General features: G+C 42.1%; 1 protein-coding gene across 3 annotated transcripts in view; it reads right to left on the minus strand.

Annotated features, from left to right (window-relative positions):
• Positions 1–6,393: 6,393 nt before the first annotated feature.
• TAMM41 (TAM41 mitochondrial translocator assembly and maintenance homolog) overlaps positions 6,394–16,377 on the minus strand; it is a 48,865-nt gene continuing 38,881 nt past the window's right edge. For all 3 annotated transcript variants that reach the window (XM_047097286.1, XM_047097284.1, XM_047097285.1), the window contains one exon: positions 6,394–6,527. In XM_047097286.1, coding sequence (XP_046953242.1) covers positions 6,451–6,527 — 77 coding nt within the window. In that variant the 3' untranslated portion in view covers positions 6,394–6,450. The remainder of the gene's footprint in view (positions 6,528–16,377) is intronic.

The following is a 16,377-nucleotide window of genomic DNA, read 5'->3' on the forward strand; positions in this document are numbered from 1 at the left end:
GATCAAAAGTCCTATGACCGACTGAGCCACCCAGTGCCCCTTCAATCTTTTTTAATGCTGAATAATATTCCATTGTGTGGGATATGCCATATTTTATTTATTCATTCATCAGTGATGGATATTAGGTTATTTCCACTTCTTGGCTATTGTGGATAATGGTGCTATGCATATTCTTGTACAAGTTTTTTGTGGGCATATGTTTTCGTTTCTCTTGGCTTTATAGCTATAAGTGGAATTGTTGGATCATATGGTAACTCTATGTTTAGCCAGTTGAAGAACTGCCAGCCTGTTTTCCACAGCAGCTGTGCTATTTCACATTCCTGCAAGCAATGTATGAGGGTTGCAATTTCTCCACACCTTCATCAACGCTTGCTATTTTCTATCTTTTGATTATAGCCACCCTGGTGGGTATACAGTGGTATCTCGTTGTGATTCAATTTGCATTTTCCTGATGACTGACGTTAAGCATCTTTCCATGTGCTTACTGGCCATTTGTGTATCTTCTTTGCAGGAATGTGTATCCAGATCTTCTGCCCATTTTAAAACATGGTTACTTATCTTTTTATTATTGAATTATAAGTGTTTCTATATATTCTAGGTACAGGTACCTCGTCAAATATATGATTTGCAAATATTTTCTCTCATTTTTCTGTGGATTGCCTTTTCACCTTCTTGATGGTGTCCTTTGAAGCACGTAAGTTTTAAATTTCGATGATATCCCATTCGTCTATTTTTTTTTCTTTTGTTGCTTGTGCTTTTGGTGTCATGTCTAAGAAGCCATGGACTAATCCAAGGTTATGAAGATTTAGTCATCTTTTATTCTAAGAGTTTTATAGTTTTAGCTGTTATATTCAGGCTTAGATCCATTTGAGATAATTTTCATACATGGTGGGAGGTAAGGGTTCAACTTCATTCTCTTGATGTGGATATCCACTTGTCCCAGCACTGTTTGTTGAAAAAAATCATTTTTCCCTCATTTATGTCTGGGTGCCCTTGCCAAAAATTAAGAAATCAACTGAATGCATGAAACCTTTTTTGATCCTCCCAACTGAATGAGGACCCAGGCCGATGGAGTAGCCTCTATCTGGAACACTGCCAGTCCTGTGGCAGAGGGAAAATGAGACATGGTAAATTCTGGGCTGGCTCTTAAAATTTTGCTCAGAAGTGACACATATCACTCCCATTCCCACTTCATTAGCCAAAAAAAAGTCATAAGGCCAAACTGATGTCCTTGAAGAGAAGAAAATTACTCCTCCCATAGGGTGGGGAACTGCAGGGAAGGAAAACGGATTATTCTGGGGAACAGTAATACAATTTAATCCTTCCTCACCGTCCCCTGTATGACCCGACACCTTGTTCTTTTGGTGTTCTTCTGACCTGTCCATTACCCCTTAGCTTTCTTTCCCTGCCTCTTTCATGTTGGTGTTTCCCAGTGTTGTGAGCTTGGCTCTCTTCTCTTCATACTCTATAGACTTCCTAGGGGAATCTCGTCCATTCCCACAATCTACTACCTGCCAACTCTCCTAGTTACACTTCCAGCTTCTGACCTGTGTGGCCAACTGTCTACTGAACATCTCCCACATACATTCCAAACTCAGCATGCCGAGACCTGAATTTATCACTGTCTTCATGCCACCCCAAATCTGCACCTCCTCCTGAATCCCCAGTTTGAGAAATAGCACACCATTCTCCCAGTTGCCCCAGCCAGAACCCTGGCACCTTCTTCATATTCAACCACCAAGTTATACTGAGTCCACTTCCTGAACATCACTTGAATTCGTCCCTTTTGGTCCCTTCTGAATGAGTCTGCTCTAGGTTGCCATTATCTCTCATTCGGATGATTGGTCTTGTCCCTTCTAATCCATTCTTCATGTTGCAGACAAAATGATTTTTATAAAATGCAAATCCAGTTTGGCCACTCTCCAGTCCCCCACTGGCTCTCCACTGCTCCGGGGATAATGATTAATAACACTAAGAGGCCTTAGGAGACCTTTTATGATCTGACTTCTGTTATTTCTCCAGCCTCAGTTTTGTACAGTATCTGCCTGGCATTTTATTCATCTTGAGCTAGCTTTAGTTCCCTAAACACATTGTGATGTCTCCATTCAGGGCTTTTGAATGAGCACTTCCCTGTGCCCGGGATAGTCTTTCCTTCTCTGCAGGGTAACTCCTACTTGTTCATAAAGCAACGGGCTGAACACCACTTAGTCGTTCTCTTCAGACTGGATGAACACTAAGTGATTGAAAGATAGTTTAGCAAAGAGATTAAGAGGCAGGACTCTGCAAACTGATGGCCCAGTTTTGAATCCTGGCTGTCATCTACCAGCTTTGAAATGGCATGCAAGGCCTAATTCCTCTGTGCCTCTGTTTCCTCAGGCATAAATTAGGGAATAGGAAGAGTCCCTATTACATAAGGCTGTGATGGGGATTAAATGAATAAATCTATGACAAGTGTTTAAAATAGCGCCTGACACTATTCTAAGGGCTCAACAGGTATTTGCTGTTACTTTTATGTATCTCCATAGCACCCTATAGTTACCCCTATAGTTAAGCATTTATTGGATAATATAATTCCCAATTTACTTACCTGACTGCTTCACTGCATTGTAAGATCCTTAGATTTGGGACAGTGTCTTATTCATTATTGGTGCTTCAGTTCCTGACACACAATATTTGTTAAATGACTCAATTAATGAATGAATGAACTGGTCTTCATGCAATGATCACTTCTCATCTTGTGTTATGAGGATAAATTCTGTCCTCCCTACTTGATATACCGTAAGCTTACTGAGGGCAGGATCATAAGTATGGTCAACTCAGCACATTCCTTCTCCCTCCAACCCAACATTGCTTAGCAATATTGAATTAATACCAGTTGAATTAAATTCTCCTCCCTGAGAGATTTAAGCCTTTTTCCTGCTTTTTCACTTGCCATAACCTCCAATCTATTTCCACATAACCCATTGTAACCTGAAATCCCAGGGAAAGACTTTCCTGTATCTGTTGCCCAATTGTTAGAGTAGGTTAGTTATACAAGAAGGGATTGAGGACAATAAAACTCAAGTTAAGGGTTAGAAGTTACATTTAGGTGGGGTGTCCTGTAATTTTTGAAAATAATATTGAGCTGAGAGATTTTGTTCCTCATTATCTTGTAAAAGCTACTGAAATCCAAGGCCTTGTTATAATTTACCTACATGCTGGGTGGGTGGAACATCAGGCTTAAGTGAAAGGGGAATTAAGTAGGATGTAGAGAGGCAAGTTTTAGTAGGCTGTCAACAAATATATGTGACCTTGGAAGTCACCGCCTCTCTGGGACTTACTTGTCCCGCCTGTAAAGTGAAAGAAGTAAATGGTCTCCCAAGTTCACCATAAATTCTGACATATCATGCATCATCTCTCCAGAAGCAGCTCATTCTAGGAAGGAATTTTCTGTTGTTCCACTTGATCTCAGAAGAAACAGAAAAGAAATGGTGTAAAAAAAACCATACCAGGTGTCTTTAGCTCCATGGCCAGTGATAACTGATAATAATCATAGAAACAATCTGGACAATCCAGGTATCATCCACAGCTTACAGGCAAGACCTGAAGTGGAATGTGATACTGGAGAATAGTCTTTTAAGTGGGACAGACCTGAATTCAAGTCCCAACTTAGCCATGTACTAGTTATGGAGCCATGGGCCAGTGGGCCTGATATTTAACTACTTTACCCTGGGTTTCCTTGGTTGTAAAAAAACTGGGGCTCATATCTATGTTGTAGAAGTAGCCTAAGGATTAAATGAAGCAGTTCATGTATCACACCTGGTGTTTCGGCCTTGAAGAAATGTCAGGTCATTTTCCCTGTTCCATTCAATCCTTCACTTGTTAAAAGTACTTTCACAGATACCCACCTGTGCCTATAAAACTAATTCATTTGCTCCTTACCACAAGTTGGGATTTGGAGAATGGGAATTTCTGTGGGTTAGACTAGCTCAGTAACTTTTTGGTAGGACAGTGTCTAGAGCAATGAGCATCTTCTCTGAGTCTAATGCAGCGGTATCTGGTTGTTAAGGTGACGGCCAGCTCCAGGACAACAGAAGGGCAAGGCTCAGGAGGGAGACATGGGGCTTGAAGACACATCGGCCACATAGTACCTAAAAGGAATTCATGATTGAGCTGGTAGTGCAATCCAAGACTCTGGCCCTAGAGACCCCTCAGCAACCCCCCAGGGAGCTACAGAATTACTAAGAAGTTCTGTGACAAAGTATGAAGGAATATCTCTGACCACATGGACATCTTGACATTCATCTAGGGGTCACTTGGGTTCTGACATATGATTGTGGGTCAAGGCAGCCCACCAGTGTTGGATACTGTTGTATTTATGGTCTTAGCCAACTATGTTTTCTCCAGTCTCCCAAAGCCTGCTCACCTTTGAGCGGAGTGTGAACACTCAACCATCAAATCCTTCAGAGAGGGCCCAATGTCACCTGGCTGATTTGTGGTACAGCTGACCTGGAATCTGATCATGAGGCTATGGTCACCAAATCCAAAGCGTTTTCCAAGCTCACCTGGGTAATAAAGGGAAATGTTATCACTAGAAGCCATGACTCTCAATTTGTGAGGAAGCACTCTTTTGGGGATCAGGCCTTTCATTAGATGACTGTAAATTTTGGAACAGTGTTTTAAAGAATTCTGGACAGAAATTTCTTTATTTAAGCTTTATTTAGTTAACTGGTTAGTTTTGCAGGGCAGTGAATAAAAGAGTCTCCAAAAGACAGGTATCAGTCAAATGGAAATAATATCAACAATAACACTACCCTTTAGTGAGCACCTATTGTGTGCTCAGTTGTGGAATAGCACAGTGGTTAAGAGCACTGAGCTCAATTCAGACTATTCAAATGTTTGGATTTGAAATCTTGGCTTTCCCATCTAACTAGCAGTGTGACTTTGGGAAAATTACTTAACCTGAGCTTCAGTTTCCTCATTTATAAGTTGGATAATAGTGCCTACTGATAGTATTGCTATGAAGATAAGAGTCATGAGAAATGTTCTGCAGAATAGTAAGCGCTATCAAATTCTCACTGTTCAATACGTAAAACCTGGAGCCATGCTCAATAGTAAAAGTTAACAAGAGTTAACTAGAACAATCCAATAAGGACACAGCTCCTTCAGGAATGAGGATTTGGGTCACCTCATCAGGAAAGGTCCAGGCGTCCACACCTTCCCCACAGCCCGAGCTTGAGGGACAGCTGGCTCTTGAGTTGGAGCAAGTGGTTCAGGCCTAAGCTTATCAGCCATGCTTCTGTACTTACTGGCTCAGGGATGGGCAAGTGACCCACTTAGGGCCCATGAAACCTGACGGAGGCCTGCTGGGAGCTGCTGGAAAGTTTTCTTGCTTTCCTAAGAGGAAGTTTGAAGGGAAGCCGCTCTGTCTCCCCAAACGCAAATGGGGAAGCATATAGCCCTTGAAGTTGTTGCCAGCAGTCTCAGAACTGAGGGGGAGCCAGCCTCAGCATAAGGCCAACACCACAAAAGGCAGAGAGAAGAGTTGGAGAGAAACAGTCCTGAGCGATCCTGTCAACCTGCTGGATCAAACCAACCCTGAAGCCCACCACACTGTTAGCTTTTCAGTTCTTTGAGCTAATGTATTGTTTGTTGTTCAAGGCCCTCTGCGGTGGGTTGCCTATTACTCAAACATTCCTGTTACGATAGGGAAGGCTCTGCAAGGGATGGTCACAGGTTCCTCACCCACAAGTCACTGTCATACACCTTCTAGGAGAACAAAGAGAAATGTAAAAAGCCTAGGTCTAGGAAAATGTTGACATGACACTTGTGAGCTCTCAATGGAAAAAGCCAGGTGAAGAGGAGACTTGAGAGACAGAGGTAGCCACACTTCCCTGCTTGTCACCCGTGGGCTGCATGTCCACAACCGTACGCATAATTTCTCCGTTCACTCACTCTCACGTACCTAAACGCAGACCACAGCTAAAGCTCCTATGTGAGCAGGACACAGATGGTTTTGTATGTAAAGAGGATTCTTCTCTTCTCATGGTAAGTCCTCAAAGGCATTTGGGTCCCCCCTGGATAAATGTCTAACACATACGTTTCAAAATCAAATTTTTTTTTTATTTAAATTTTTGTTTTTCAACGTTTATTTATTTTTGGGACAGAGAGAGACAGAGCATGAACGGGGGAGGCGCAGAGAGAGAGGGAGACACAGAATCGGAAGCAGGCTCCAGGCTCTGAGCCATCAGCCCAGAGCCTGACGCGGGGCTCGAACTCACAGACCGCGAGATCGTGACCTGGCTGAAGCCGGACGCTTAACCGACTGCGCCACCCAGGCGCCCCTCAAAATCAAATATTATACAAACCAAGGTATCTTCAAATTCAAGCAAGGGGTCAAAGTGACAAACGCTGTTCTGTCAAAAAGGATCACTTTATTCAACTACACATAACATATAAAAGCAAGCAAAATCAGGATGTTTTCCTCAGCCATCCTTTCCACATTTTGTGTAGTTTTAGTGAACTATAAACCACTGTTTTCTTCATGCCTAAAAGACAAAAAGAAGAGATGGTTAGAAAGTTGGGGCTTGATGACCAGATACTCTGCTAGAGCTTCCATGATATTCTCATCAGAGACCTGTCTTTGGAAGGCAGCAGTGATGGGCTGATTGGTGGGGCCCAGGAGACCCTGGGAGCCTAAGATGATTAAGGATCACCATGGTCAACATAAGGGGGAGAGATTCTGATTTAGGCATTACTGCCACAGTGACATGAATGCCAAAGGTACCTGAGTTAATGGGATAAGTGAATCTTTCGAGTTACGAGCCTATCAAGTCTATCGTCAGCCTTTGACTTCAGTAGCTCTTTTAAAAACGAGAAAGGAAAACAAAGACAAAACTCTGCATGTAAATGGACATCCGCAGCCCCCCTTCTGACTCCCAGTGCCTGCATCCCAACCACCCCCAGCTCCCTGCCACTGTGTCACTGAGTACCCCACCGGCCTGCCCAGAACGGGTATCAGTTCCATCCCTCTCCATCTGTTGGCTCCATCCCCCTTTCAGATTCCTTCTGCAGAAGTGCCTTCCTGGACGCCCCAGGCCGATTCAGATGCTGGTCCTCCTGGTCCCACAGCACCTGTGCTGGCCACGTGTACAGCACTTACCACACTGCGTGGTGCTTGTCAGTTTACTGAGCTGTCCCTCTGCCTAGACTGGGAGCTCCTTAAGGACAGGGAGCATGCCTCATTTGTCCCTGTATCCCCATCATCTAGTACAGTGCCTGGCACATAGCAGGTATTCGGCAAACGCTTTTGAAATGATGTGACAGATGCACCCCATCCAGATATGTGACCTTCTAGCTCCCCACCTACTTAATCACAAGTACCTGATGAAACCGGAGGAGAGGCTCTCTGGGGGCCAATGGGACAGAAGTAAAATGGGATAGAATAATGGGATGCTATTTGTCTGTCAGATCTAATAGGATCCAATTTGCAGACGGTATTATGGGCTCAACTTCCTTTGTGCTGAGGATGAGATCATTTAGTCTGTGTTTCAGGGTGTGGCCCAAAGATCCCAACAGTCTTTTTCATCATGAGATACAAATTGTGGTGTGTGTTGCAAGTCTGAAACACACACTTCTGGCAGTGCACCTTAAGCTTTGTGGATGAGTAACAGGATTAACTCTGGAGACTCCTACTATGGGGGTTTGAGTGGTCTCTTGAAAATACCTGGGCGTATTACCTGGAAGCTGCCCAGTCCACTCAGAACTTTCGAAGAAGCTACTGCAGGCAGTGGTGGGTAAAAAGGCAGCATATCAGGAAAATTGTTAGCGAATACTTCTATAAACTCTGGCCCAGCTTTTCTACTGATTATTTGCAAACTGACATAGCGTAGTCAAGAAACTCAGAGCTCCTTTCCCTGCCTCCGCCTCTTTTAATTTTCTCCCTGGAGCAACCACTTTGGTGAACCTCACCCAGTTGAGCATTGAGACTGGAAACTTATTACGTAAGGTTCTTTTTTTTAATATTCCAGCCGGAGCCAATCAAGACACTAAGCACAACACAGGTGGTGCATACAGTAAGGTTCAACATAGCAACCCCAGGGCATTGAGTCACAGCTAGAGGAAGATGCATCAACCATGATAAGTCCCAGCGCAACTTCACAAACCTTACATACAGACTCCTTGGAGCATAACATTTAAGGTAAATACCTAAAGTACATGAGCGTCACCATGTAGCCATGGTTTGCTGCTACTGCACAGAAACCTCTCTTCGTTGAAAACGGTCTCTCCCTTTGATGGCTCTGACAGAGTGAGTCTCAGAAAGACTGCAGGAGGGAACTGTGTTAGAAAGAGCACTGGAATAGGAGTCAAGAGACCTGAAATCTAGTTGCAGCTGGACCACAAACTTACAGTTTGTGACTCACTCTCTCTGCGACTGGACTTTCCCATCTGCAAAAAGACTGGTTGGACTAGTTCAGGGTTCTCTAACAACGTCAGTCTGTAGGAAAGTGAGGAGGAAACTGTAGGAAAGTTTGCTGTGTGTGTGCACGTGTGCACTTCTGTGCAGAGTGTGTAGTTTTTGTCAGATTTTCACAGGGAGCCAGGATTTGCAGAAGGTTAAGAACCAACAGATTGGAACAAAGAATTCTTTCAGCCTTAATATTCTAACTGCAATTCAGGTAGAAGAATAACAGTGCATGAGGTTGGGAGTGGGCAACATTTCCTAAACAGGGCACAAAAGCTGCTCCCATAAAGGACATTGATAAACTGGACTGAAAAAAATTAAGAGCATCTTTTCATCCAAAGATACCATCGAGTAAAGGATCTATACACTTAAAATTATAGAAAGCTTATAGAAGAAATTGAAGAAAACACAAAGAAATGGAAAAATATTCCATGCTCATGGATTGGAAGGACAAATATTATTAAAATGTCAATACTACTCAAAGCAATCTACACATTCAATATAATACCTATCAAAATAACACCAGCATTCTCACAGAGCTAGAACAAATGATTCTAAATTTGTATGGAACCAGAAAAGTCCCCAAATAGCCAAAGTAATGTTAAAAAAGAAAACCAAAGCTGGAGGCATCACAATTCCAGACTTCAAGCTGTATTACAAAGTTGTAATCAAAAAGAGAGACATAGATCAATGGAATAGAATAGAGAACCCAGAAATGGACCCATAAATGTGTGGCCAACTAACATTTGACAAAGCAGGAAAGAAAATGGAAAAAAAGACAGCTTCTTCAGCAAATGGTGTTAGGAAAACTGGACAGCAACATGCAGAAGAATTAACATGGACAACTTTCTTACACCATACACAAAAATAAACCCAAAATGGATGAAAGACCTAAATGTAAGACAAGAAACAATGAAAATCCTAGAGGAGAAAATAGGCAACAACCTCTTTGACTTTGGCCACAGCAACTTCTTACTAGACATGACTCTGGAGGCAAGGGAAATAAAAGCAAAAAGGAACAATTGGGATCTCAACAAAATGAAAAGTTTCTGCACAGTGAAGGAAACAATCAACAAACTAAAAGGCAATCGACAGAATGGGAGAAGATATTTTGCAAATGACATAGAAGATAAATGGTTAGTACCCAAAATCTATAAAGAACTTATCAATCTTAACACCCAAAAAACAAATAACACAGTGAAGAAATGGGCAAAAGACATGAATAGACACTTTTCCAAAGAAGTCATCCAGATAGCTAACAGACATGAAAAGATCCTCAGCATCTCTCATCATCAGGGAAATACAAATTAAAACCACAAAGAGATACCACGCCACATCTGTCAGAAAGGCTAAAATGAACAACTCAGGAAGCAACAGATGTTGGTGAGCATGTGAAGAAAGGGGAATACTTCTGCACTGCTGGTGGGAATGCAAACTGGTACAGCCACTCTGAAAAACAGTATGGAGGCTCATCAAAAAAATTAAAAATAGAGTTACCCTGTGACCCAGTAACTGCACTAGTAGGTATTTATCCAAAGGATACTGGAGTGCTGATTGAAAGGGGCACATGTACTCCAATGTTTATAGCAGCACTATTGATAATAGCCAAAGTATGGAAAGAGCCCAAGAGTCCATCGACTGATGAATGGATAAAGAAGATGGATAAAGAATACCTAAAGTACATGAGCATCACCATGTAGCCATGTTTTACTGTTCTGTATATATACAATGGAATATTACTCAGCAATCAAACAGAATGAAATCTTGCCATTTGCAATAATGTGGATGGAACTACAGTGTATTATGCTAAGCAATAAGTCAGTCAGAGAAAGACAAATATCATATGATTTCACTCATATGTGGAATTTAAGAAATAAAACAGAAAGGAAGGAAAAATAAGATATAAGCAGAGAGGGAGGCAAACAATAAGAGACTCTTCAATACAGAGAACTGAGGACTGCTGGAGGGGTGGTGGGTGGGGGCATGGGCTAAATGGGAGATAAGCATTAAGGAGGGCACTTGTTGGGATGAGCACTGGATGTTATATGTAAGTGACGAATCACCAAATTCTATTCCTGAAACTATTACTACACTATATACAATTAACTTGGATTTAAATAAAATTAAAAAAAATACACCATCAAGATAGTGAAGTGACAACCACCAAGTGGGAGACTTTTGCGCTATGCATATCAGACAAAAGACCTGTATCCAGACTTTACAGAGAATTCAGTAAGAAAAGGTAGACAATTCAGGGGCACCTGGGTGGCTCACTCAGTTGGGCATCTGACTTCAGCTCAGGTCACGATCTCACGGCTTGTGAATTTGAGCCCCGCATCCAGGTCTGTGCTGACAGCTCAGAGCCTGGAGCCTGCTTTGGATTCTGGGTCTCCCTCTCTCTCTGCCCCTCCCCTGCTCGTGCTCTGTCTCTCTGTCTCTGTCTCTGTCTCTCTCTCTCTCAAAAATAAACATTAAAAAAAAATGAAAAACACGAAAAGATAGACAATTCAGTAGAAAAATGAGCAAAAAAACTAGAATAGGCACTTCACAAAAGAGGATATCCAAATAAACATGGAACAAATGCCGAGCTTCGTTAGCCATCAGAAAAATGTAAATTAAAACTCCAATATGATACCACTACTCACCTATCAGGGTGCCTAAAATGAAAAAGACATACTATCAAGTGAGGAGGAGCTGCACCAGGAGCTCAGTTAGTGGGAGTGTAATTTGGACAACTATTAGGTAGTATTACCAAAGTTGAACATTCACATACTTTATGATCTTGTAATTCCACCCCTAAGTATGCACCCAGGAGAAATGCACAGGTTTGCTCACCAAAAGGCAGGTACAGAAACATTCACAGTGGCACTACCTATAATGGCCCCAGAGTGGAACCAACCCAAGAAACCATTAACACAGAGTGGGTAAACTGTGGTATAATCATACAGTGGGCTCACGGCAATGAGGATAAATGAACTATTGCTGCTCCCACCACCATGCTGAATCTCACTGATATAATGGGGAGTGAAAGATACAGGAGACTACATATTTGCTTAAAGTTCAAAATGGGCACAACAGAAGCAAGGCATTGGAAGTCAAACACTAGTTACTACTGGAGGAACAGTGACCTTGACTGGCACACCGTCTGGGGGATGGTTCTGTTCTATTTCTTCATCTGGGTCTAGGTTCATGAGTGTTCACTTTGTGAAAATTCACCAAATTTCTGATATATGCATTTTCTGTACATATGGAGATTCTTTTTCTACTACCAAAAGCCTCGAATCTTTGATTTATTCGGTCACTGAAATACACTGAGCCAGTATTTATTGAGCATCTATATGATACTAGACACCGAGCTAGCTGTTGGGAATACTGGTATGGACAACAGTTATGGTTTCTGCTCTTACACTTTACAATCCACAGAATTCTATTTGGCTTACCTTAAGCCTACTTTTGGTTTCTGCTCTCTTTCTATAGAAAAGGATGGTGATTTAGGAAGTCTGTATTTAGAATGTGTCTTGGGGGAAGACATTTAGAACCACCGTCATTGTCTTTGCTCCTTCTCCAAAGGATAAAGATGGAATATCTCTTTAGATACCGTGTCTTTAGACAGATTCTTATCTACCTAAAGTGAGTCATTATGGATTTTGATTAGTATCTAAAGTCAGATCTGTTTTGGAAGCATATAGAAATCTACTTCAACATATGGCTCCTAAAGTTTTACTTCTGTTGATTTCTATCTTGTTCCATGTGACCTGCAGCAAAGTTACTCACATGTAAGACCATGAATCCCTATGTGACTTTAAACAAGACGGGTCTGATGACAGACACAGTTCTCCAGGAAGCAATGTGAGGCAGAAACAGGAGTAGGTTGTGAGAGGTCTCTCCGTTCCCATAATTCTACTTTTCAGATATTTATGAGGGAAAATCAGCAAGCCCCCAAACAGTCTTCCAATTATTTTCCAATCATAGACCTTATCTACGAAGAAAATCTCTTGAAGCAGAAGTACAACTTATTTTAAGGACTCTTGGGTTAAATAATAAGCTGGAAAAAAAAACCCATAACTATTATACATTCTTCTTATTTAATATGTAGGTACCAAAAAATGGAAGAAGTGTTTTAGTAATAAGAAATCAGAAGCAGAGGATAATCAATGATCATTCTATTGTGTTCCAGGAAAGGGCTGGTAAGGAACCCCTCAGGTATGTCAGAAACTTTTTAGGAACAAGACTAAACCTGTTTTGTTAATTCAGTTGAATCCTTTGAAGCTAGAGAGGTAAATAGGTATCTGTCCCCAGAGTCAATTATGACTGACCAGGAAGTGAGGTGGGGAAAAATAAAGCAAGATTTCAGAAATTAAACTCATCATCCTCCCTGACTGCCCCCACCTCTGAGAATGGCAGCAACATCCATTGCTTTCCAAGCCAGAAACCTGGGAGTTCTGTTTGACTCCTCTCTCTCCTTCACTTCCCATGTCCCTCCAATCATCTGGAACAGGTAACTTGCCCTCTCAATATTGTGTACATCTCTCCTCTCTGCCTGCAATGACCTGAGTTCAGACTGCCTAACTCCTCCACTGACTGGCTGCAACCAGAGCTAATCAGTTTCCCGAGCAATAGCTTTATCTCCTTTCCCTCTCTTCTCTATTCTCTGTAGCCATCGAGGTCTTGCTACAATCCTTCAGTGGCTTCCCTCTGCCCTCAAAATAAACTCTGAATTCCTCTGCCTGGCTTTTCAGGCCCCCCTTCACTGGCTTCTGCTTACTTCTCATCACTATATTCCACCATCTCTCTCTTATTCCCATACCAGAATACTGAAGCAGGTTGTTAACGGGAAGGCTGCTGCTAATCAGCATATGACAGATTGTGGGGCGCCTGGGTGGCTCACTTGGTTAAGCGTCTGACTTCGGCCTAGGTCATGATCTTGTGGTTCACGAGTTCCAGCCTTGCATCAGGCTCTGTGCTGACAGCTTGGAGCCTGGAACCTGCTTCGGGTTCTGTGTCTCCCTCTCTCTCTGCCCCTTCCTTGCTTGTGCTCTGTCTCTCTCTCAAAAAAAAAAAAAAAAAAAGAAAAAAAAAGAATATGACAGATTGCTTAGCTGGTCTTCTGTGACCAGTCTGAGATGTGATGCCATCTGCTGCCACCATGAAAAGAGGAGCAGGCCAGTATCAGGAGACTAAATGGCCTTTCACTTCTCCTGAGCTGCTGGTGAGTTAGTCTAAAAGGGGAAAACAGTGTTTGGCTTTGGAGGTAGTAAGACCACATGAGAACAGGCAATCGTGCTATCAAACAGTTTGTTAGAAAAGGCAATCCTTTGGGCTGGTTATAGATGCCTGGCCTCTATCTTTCCTAGGAATAGAGTGAAATTTAGATCTAGACTCACCCAAGTTTATAAAGCACCTACTAGGTACATACTGGACCCTCTCAGAACATGTACTGAGCTGGGTATAGTAACCCCTCCATTTCAAGGAAGAAGGGCTAATTAACATACCAAGGTTACAGAGGCAACAAATGAATAACTGCAACACAAGTCCAGGTCTTCTGACCCGAAGCTTAGCTCCTTGGTTAGCTATGTATCTCTGAAGCTAAGCATATTTCAATATAAAAGGTATTCATTAGCTAAGGGGGAAGTCTGAACCTTCCTTTTCACCCCTCCCCCCAGTGGGAGGCTACGAAGGGAGGCATGAGAATGGCTAATAACGAATACAAACTCCATCAAATACACTGGGATTCTCACCTGCACATGATGCACCAGCTAGTTGAAAAACTGAACACAGGTAGGACTTGGTGGATTTTGTCTTAGTGCAGCAAGCAGAACAACAGCCATGACCACAACAAAAGGACTTCTAAAGAACAACGTACAGAAGCATAGAGGTTCAGAAGCTTGATGTGAAATGAGAGGGAAGACAAACAGTAAACCAGCCACTCAGGCCCTTTTGTTTGTAGTTTACTCCCACTGGAGACCTGGTTAATGGATGGGCTCATGCCATCTGAATATGACAGTGCAAAGACGCATATTCTAAGGAGGGGTCACAAAACCTTTTAGGTGATAATAGCAAAAAGGGAAAGACCAGGCACAGTGCTGGATGTGTTTATATATCCTACGATGTAATTTTAACAAGCTGGTGAGGCAGGTATAATTATCCCTATGAAATTAAAACTCAGAAAAATTAGGTAACTTGCCCAAGGCACAGTACTTAAGTTGGAATATGAACCCTAGTCTCTGGGGCTCATAAACTCCTGCCCTTGGCCTGGGTTGCCTTCATCACAGCCCCAAACCACCGTAAAACCAGAGAAGCCAGAGTGTGAGGTCAGTAAACCCATAGACCTTGAAGGGATGCCCAACACTTTTCACAATTTCTGCACCCTCAGAGCAGGCTGCATACATTCTGTTACTCTGCGCTTCCACGATCCGATAAGGCATCTTTAGAAAGGAAAAGGAAGCAGGCAGTGAGCACTCAGCGGAACCAGCACTGGGCACTAGGACGGCCACAAGGAAACACTGGGCTGTGGCTTCTGTTAGGTGTCACCCACTGCCCTCTGCTGGCCACTGGAAAGAATGAGTGGAAAGAGGACCAAAGATTCATTTCAGGTTGATGCTCAAGATGATGATGGATTTAGAAAAATGCTTTATTAGAGAAAAATTCAAACTATAATAGAATATTACAGTATGTCTCATTTCTTCACCCAGCTTCAACAATACATCAACTCATGGCCAATCTGGTGTTATCTACCCCTTACCCACTTCCCTCCACCATGTTTGATTTTGAAGCAAATCTCAGACATCCTGTCCTTTCATCTGTAAAAATTTTAATTTAATTTCTAAAAGAAAAATTTTAAAACATGATCACAACTAAAAAAAAAAAATCCATGAGTCTAATAATTCTTTAAAGCACCAGAGGCTCAAAAAAAAAAAAAAAAAAAAGCATTCAGCCCCACCCAAGAAGCTGCAATCATGCAAATCACAGATTAATAGCCTGAACCACCCAAGCAAACAAAGACACCTCATCTTCACCTTGCTAGGATAAGCCAGCAGGATCATAGATTAAATATCTTAATTAGAAATGCAAAGCTATACACTCCTGAGTGGTAGCAAAATCTTTAGCTGAGTAGATTTGGCACATGTGCTACTAAATCTTTGTTGAATTTTTGGCTGAATCTTCCCAAAGATTCAGGAAGGCAACACTGTGTCCTCGAGGCCAAACGCTGTGCTCGGTATCCAGGCAGCTGGGGTGAGAGGTTAAGAGGTGTGACCACACCAGCTTCCTGGCAATCTCAGCCCAGGGATCAGAATCAGGCTGGAAGATTACTCACTTCTCTGGGTTAGCTCTGTGCCATCTATCCCTTGTTACTGCAAATGTACACATCTAGTTTATGAACTCCTTGAAGGCAGGATGGTGTTGTGTTCACTTCTGTATCCTGCATGGCTAGCACATGAGAGAGGCTCAGTAGATGGTCACATCACAAAAGACTGAACTAGGAAAGTCCATCATTTGACAATACCAAGTACTGGAGAAAATGGGGGGGAATGAGAACTCTCCTTTACTGTTAGTAGGACTATAGATTGATACAATCATTCTGGAGGGCAGTGTAGCAATATCCAAAGCTATGTTCAAATGCTTAGGCCCATAAGACAATAGCAGGATGTTTAAAAAAAAATGTTTTTAAATGTACATTCAGAGAATAAAAAACAAAACAAAACAAAACAGAAAGAGCTCCTGGCAATTAAAACATATAATAGCACAAACAAAAACCTCAATAGAAGGGTTGGAAACTACAGTTGAGAAAATCTCCCAGAAAGCAGAGCAAAAAGATAAAGAGATAAAAACAAAAACAAAAACACAGATGAAAGAAAACCAAAGGGCTCTTCAAAACCAAAGGAGTCCAATATCTGAAAAAAAGGAGTTCCAGAAAGAGAAGAGAGAAAACAGAT

Source organism: Lynx rufus, unplaced genomic scaffold (genome assembly GCF_022079265.1).
Source record: "Lynx rufus isolate CCGP_SWC_20201006 ecotype Redwood Valley unplaced genomic scaffold, mLynRuf1.p SCAF_4, whole genome shotgun sequence".
Lineage (NCBI taxonomy): Eukaryota > Metazoa > Chordata > Mammalia > Carnivora > Felidae > Lynx > Lynx rufus.